Source organism: Littorina saxatilis, linkage group LG3 (genome assembly GCF_037325665.1).
Source record: "Littorina saxatilis isolate snail1 linkage group LG3, US_GU_Lsax_2.0, whole genome shotgun sequence".
NCBI classification, from domain to species: Eukaryota; Metazoa; Mollusca; class Gastropoda; order Littorinimorpha; family Littorinidae; genus Littorina; species Littorina saxatilis.
In genome coordinates, this window is record NC_090247.1 from 2850724 (window position 1) to 2855723 (window position 5000).

General features: G+C 36.5%; 1 protein-coding gene across 1 annotated transcript in view; it reads left to right on the forward strand.

Annotated features, from left to right (window-relative positions):
• Nucleotides 1-4972: 4972 nt before the first annotated feature.
• LOC138961391 (scavenger receptor cysteine-rich domain-containing protein DMBT1-like) overlaps nucleotides 4973-5000 on the forward strand; it is a 16237-nt gene continuing 16209 nt past the window's right edge. The window contains exon 1 of the mRNA XM_070333005.1: nucleotides 4973-5000. This exon is cut by the window's right edge and continues 44 nt beyond it. Coding sequence (XP_070189106.1) covers nucleotides 4988-5000 — 13 coding nt within the window. The 5' untranslated portion in view covers nucleotides 4973-4987.

Below are 5000 nucleotides of genomic sequence, written 5' to 3' on the forward strand. Positions count from 1 at the left end.
TAAATATTAAGTCGACTGTACTAGTAAACGCTCAGTCTAGCCCCTGGTTTAATGTAGGAAGAGGATGTAGACAGGGCGATCCCACATCTCCTGATTTGTTTATTTTGTGTGCTGAAGTATTTTCACTTGTGATTAAGGAAAATAACAATATTAAGGGAATTGTTATTGGTGAAACAGAATTTAAGTTGTTAAGATTCGCCGACGATACTGAATTATTTCAAAGAGGAGATATGGAGACATTTGAGAAAACAATGAACATATTAAACGATTTTGGAAATAAATCAGGGTTAAGAATGAATATACAATTAACTGTGCTCTCCGCGCTCCGGGGCCCGGTAGCTCAGTTGGTAGAGCACTGGACTTGTGATCGAAAGGTCGCTGGTTCGAATCCGGGCCGGGACGGACACGGGTCAACTTTATGTGCAGACCCAGAGACGGAAGCCATGTCCCACCCCCGTGTCATCACAATGGCACGTAAAAGACCTTGGTCATTCTGCCATAAGTGCAGGTGGCTGAATACACCTTAACACGCAGACACCTGGGTAGCGCGACTCCGTTGCTGCTAGCTTTCCACTGGGAGGAAGCGACCCGAATTTCCCAGCGATGGGACAATAAAGTAATGAAAATGAAATGAAATGAAAATGAAAATTAATTAATTAATGCCGTGTGATATGGAATTTTTTACACAATATATCACGCATTCACATCGGCCAGTAAATCTCAAGCCATAACGGCGAATATTTACTTTTCACGGCCTATTATTCCAAGTCACACGGGTATTTGGTGGATATTTTTTATCACCGCCTATACATTTTTGCAAGGAAAGACCCTTTTGTCAATCGTGGAATCTTTAACGTGCACACCCCAATGTAGTGTAAACGGGAACTCGGTTTTTCGTCTCATCCGAAAGACTAGCACTTGAACCCACCACCTGGGCTAGGAAAGGGGGAAGAAAATTGCTTACGCCCCGACCCAGGCGAGTGCACTTACAACTCGGCCACCCAGACCAAAACAGCAATAGTTTGGTTAGGTTGTTATATAAATAGTGATGTAAGGTATATGCCACACCTTGATTTTAGAACCCCCAAAAGTTTAACGTATTGGGTATTTGGTTTACGAGTGATTTAAAGAATTGTGTACACGTGAATTTTGATATACAATTTCAAGCAGTAAAACGATTATTTTTGATTTGGTCTAAGAGATTGATAACCCCTATAGGTAGAATAGCAGTTTTGAAATTCTTAATATGTAACCCTCCACCACGGAGTGAGTCACATGTCACCTTTGCATGATTTTCCTATTTGTACATTTTTGTACGAGTTTTTGATGCTCTATCCTGTGGTGAAACCCGTTTTAGAAAAGAGCGAAAACTGTTTGAGTTATAAGTCTGTGACTAAGGTGACCCTCACACTGTTACCAGACACTCCCCGAACTTACATTAAGCCTTACGCTGAACCGCGCGAGGTGACATGCGACTCATTTCGTGGTGGAGGGTCACATATTGCCAAGCTAGTATATTTGTGGATGTTGTTGCCAAACCCTCCAGACAAGTTTGTAAATGATTTACAGACTAGGATTTTCGACTTTGTGTGGAATCGAAAACGTGATCGGATAAGTAGAAATGTTGTAGTTAAAAGTGTTAAGGATGGTGGCCTTGATGTCCCTCACGTTAAGACTTATATGTCAGCCCTTAAATTGACTTGGATACAAAAGTTGAGGTTTACGGTCCACAAATGGAAAGTTATAACAACTGTTTTATATCCTGATGTGGACAACGTACATTGATGTGTGTGGTCCTAGTCTGTATAGTGGTAAACAACATTGTAATAGTTTTTGGAAGGACGTGTTTAATGTTTATGAACAGTTTTGGTATAAAATAGATTTAGAAACCCCCAAATAAATATTAGCAGAACCACTTTTTTTTAATAATAATATAAAGATTGGGAAAAGACTTGTTTTTTTTCAGAATTGGTTTGATAATAATATTTATTTCATTGGTCAGTTGGTTGATGACGATGGACGTTTCTATACCTATAACGAGTTTTGTGAAAAGTATCAAATCAAAACGAACTTTTTTTTTGTTATTTAGGATGTGTGGGAGCAATTAAAACCTATATAAGAACGTTTGATATTGTTTTTGGAGAAAAACAGTATGATTGATGGTATTAAATCCGTGTCAGTCATTCATTCCCAAATAAAAGGAGCAAAATTGTATTATGAAAAATTATTACAGGATGGAAAGCGTCCAAATTGTTGTACAAAATGGGAACATACATTAGAAGGCGATGTTGATTGGAATTTTTCTTTTAAGTATGTAAAGAACATCTCTGAAGTGAAACTTAAATGGTTTCAAATACGAGTATTGCATAGGATTTTGGCAACAAATGTGATATTAAAACAAATGGGAGAAGTTGAAGACGTGATGTGTCATTTATGCAGAGATGAGAGGGATAGTATTCAACATTGTTTATGGGCGTGTCAGTATATACAGTCATTTGTGAAGGATCTGTTAAATTTTGTTAAAAATGAATGTCACAATGTTGAGAACTTTTCCTTTAATGAACGGTTTATTTTGTTTGGTATTGATAAAAATATTAAAAGTAGTACGGTGTTTGATTTTATAATATTAAATGCCAAATTGTTTATTTACAAGTGTAAGTATGCAAAAGTTGTCCCTACACTGGTTGCATTTAAAAGAGATTTGCGAAAAAGATATTTGGTAGAAAAATATTTAAGTAAAATTAAGTGTAATTTATTTTGTCTGGAGTGGTACCCATTTAAACCTCTGATACTATCAAATCATTGATTTTTTACATTTAGTCAAGTGTGTGTTTGCGTGTGTGTTTGTAGAGCGATTGAGAGTAAACTACTATACCGATCTTTATAAAATTTGACATGAGAGTTCCTGGGTATGATATCCCCGAACGATGTTTTCATTTTTTCGATAAATGTCTTTGATGACGTCATATCCGGCTTTTTGTAAAAGTTGAGGCGGCACTGTCACACCCTCATTTTTCAATCAAATTGATTGAAAGTTTGGCCAAGCAACCTTCGACGAAGGCCGGACTTCGGTATTGTATTGCATTGCATTGCAATGCTTGGTGGCTTAAAAATTAATAAATGACTTTGGTCATTAAAAATCTGAAAATTGTAATTAAAATTATTGTTTTAGAAAACGATCCAAATTTACGTTCATCTTATTTTTCATCATTTTCTGATTCCAAAAACATCTAAATAGGTTATATTCGGATTAAAAACAAGGTCTGAAAATTAAATATATAAACATTATTATCAAAATCAAATTTTCGAAATTGATTTAAAAACAATTTCATCTTATTCCTTGTCGGTTCCTGATTCCAAAAACATATAGATATGATATGTTTGGATTAAAAACACGCTCAGAAAGTTCAAACGAAGACAGGTACAGAAAAGCGTGCTATGCAACACAGCGAAACCACTAGTCAAGTTTTGACTGAATGTTTTAACGTAGAGGGGGGAATCGAGACGAGGGTGTGGTGTATGTGTGTGTGTGTGTGTGTGTGTGTGTGTGTGTGTGTGTGTGTGTGTGTGTGTGTGTGTGTGTGTGTGTGTGTGTGTGTGTGTGTGTGTGCGCGCGTGTGTGTGTAGAGCGATTCAAAGTAAACTACTGGACCGATCTTTATGAAATTTGACATGAGAGTTTCTGGGTATGATATACCCGGACTTTTTTTTCTTTTTTTTCTTGATAAATACCTTTCATGACGTCATATCCGGCTTTTTGTAAAAGTTGAGGCGGCACTGTCACACCCCCATTTTTCAATCAAATTGATTGAAATTTTGGCCAAGCAATCTTCGACAAAACCCGGACTTCGGTTTTGCATTTCAGCTTGGTGGCTTAAAAAAATAATTAATGACTTTGGTCACTAAAAATTATCAAACGATCCAAATTTACGTTCACCTTATTTGTCATCATTTTCTGATTCCAAAAACATATAGATATGTTATATTTGGATTAAAAACAACCTCTGAAAATTAAAAATATAAAAATTATGATCAAAATTAAATTTTCCAAATCAATTTAAAAACACTTTCATCTTATTCCTTGTCGGTTCCTGATTCCAAAAAACATATAGATATGATATGTTTGGATTAAAAACACGCTCAGAAAGTTAAAACGAAGAGAGGTACCGAAAAGCGTGCTATCCTTCTCAGCGCAACCACTACCCTGCTCTTCTTGTCAATTTCACTGCCTTTGCCACGAGCGGTGGACTGACGATGCTACGAGTATACGGTCTTGCTGAAAAATTGCATTGCGTTCAGTTTCATTCTGTGAGTTCGACAGCTTGACTAAATGTTGTATTTTCGCCTAAAGCGACTTGTTCTTTAATGCTTGAAGATGCATATAGCATAGTCTTGTATGTCTCATGGTATTTGATGTTGATGTCTGATGCTGTTGTCATGTCATATATGTACCAAAAAGAAATAAAAACATGTTAAAAAAATAAAAAAATAATTGACTAAATGTAAAAACACGAAACCCCGTTTATTGCAAATTATGTTCCCAATAAGTATGTACATGATATTGACTGAGACAGCACCGTCTCGGTTGACGGGTTTCAGTCAGCCAGGACACAGTCTTACTATGAGTGAAGACTTTTAGTTTAGAGTTAATGTTTAGGCGGACAGATTGTCTAACTGTTTTGATATTGCTTTAAGCTACTATTTGTTTAAAGGCTTTTTTAATGTCATTCAATCCCCTGACTAAAAGCAAAGAAAACAAAAAAGCTTTATCTATTGCTTTAATTACCAACGCTTCAAACCGCAGACAATCTGAAGGCACACAGCAATTAAAAAACATCGAGCACGTCCCAACTGTAATTACTTTCGATAGATCAGCAGATGTTTCGATTCGGTTTAGAGCCACGTGTGCTTCGACTGGACAATATAAAAATAAAGGGAGACCAAGGGGAACAGTCAACAGACGACTCTTCGCGGATAACTGTTTATCATGGCGTGTTCTA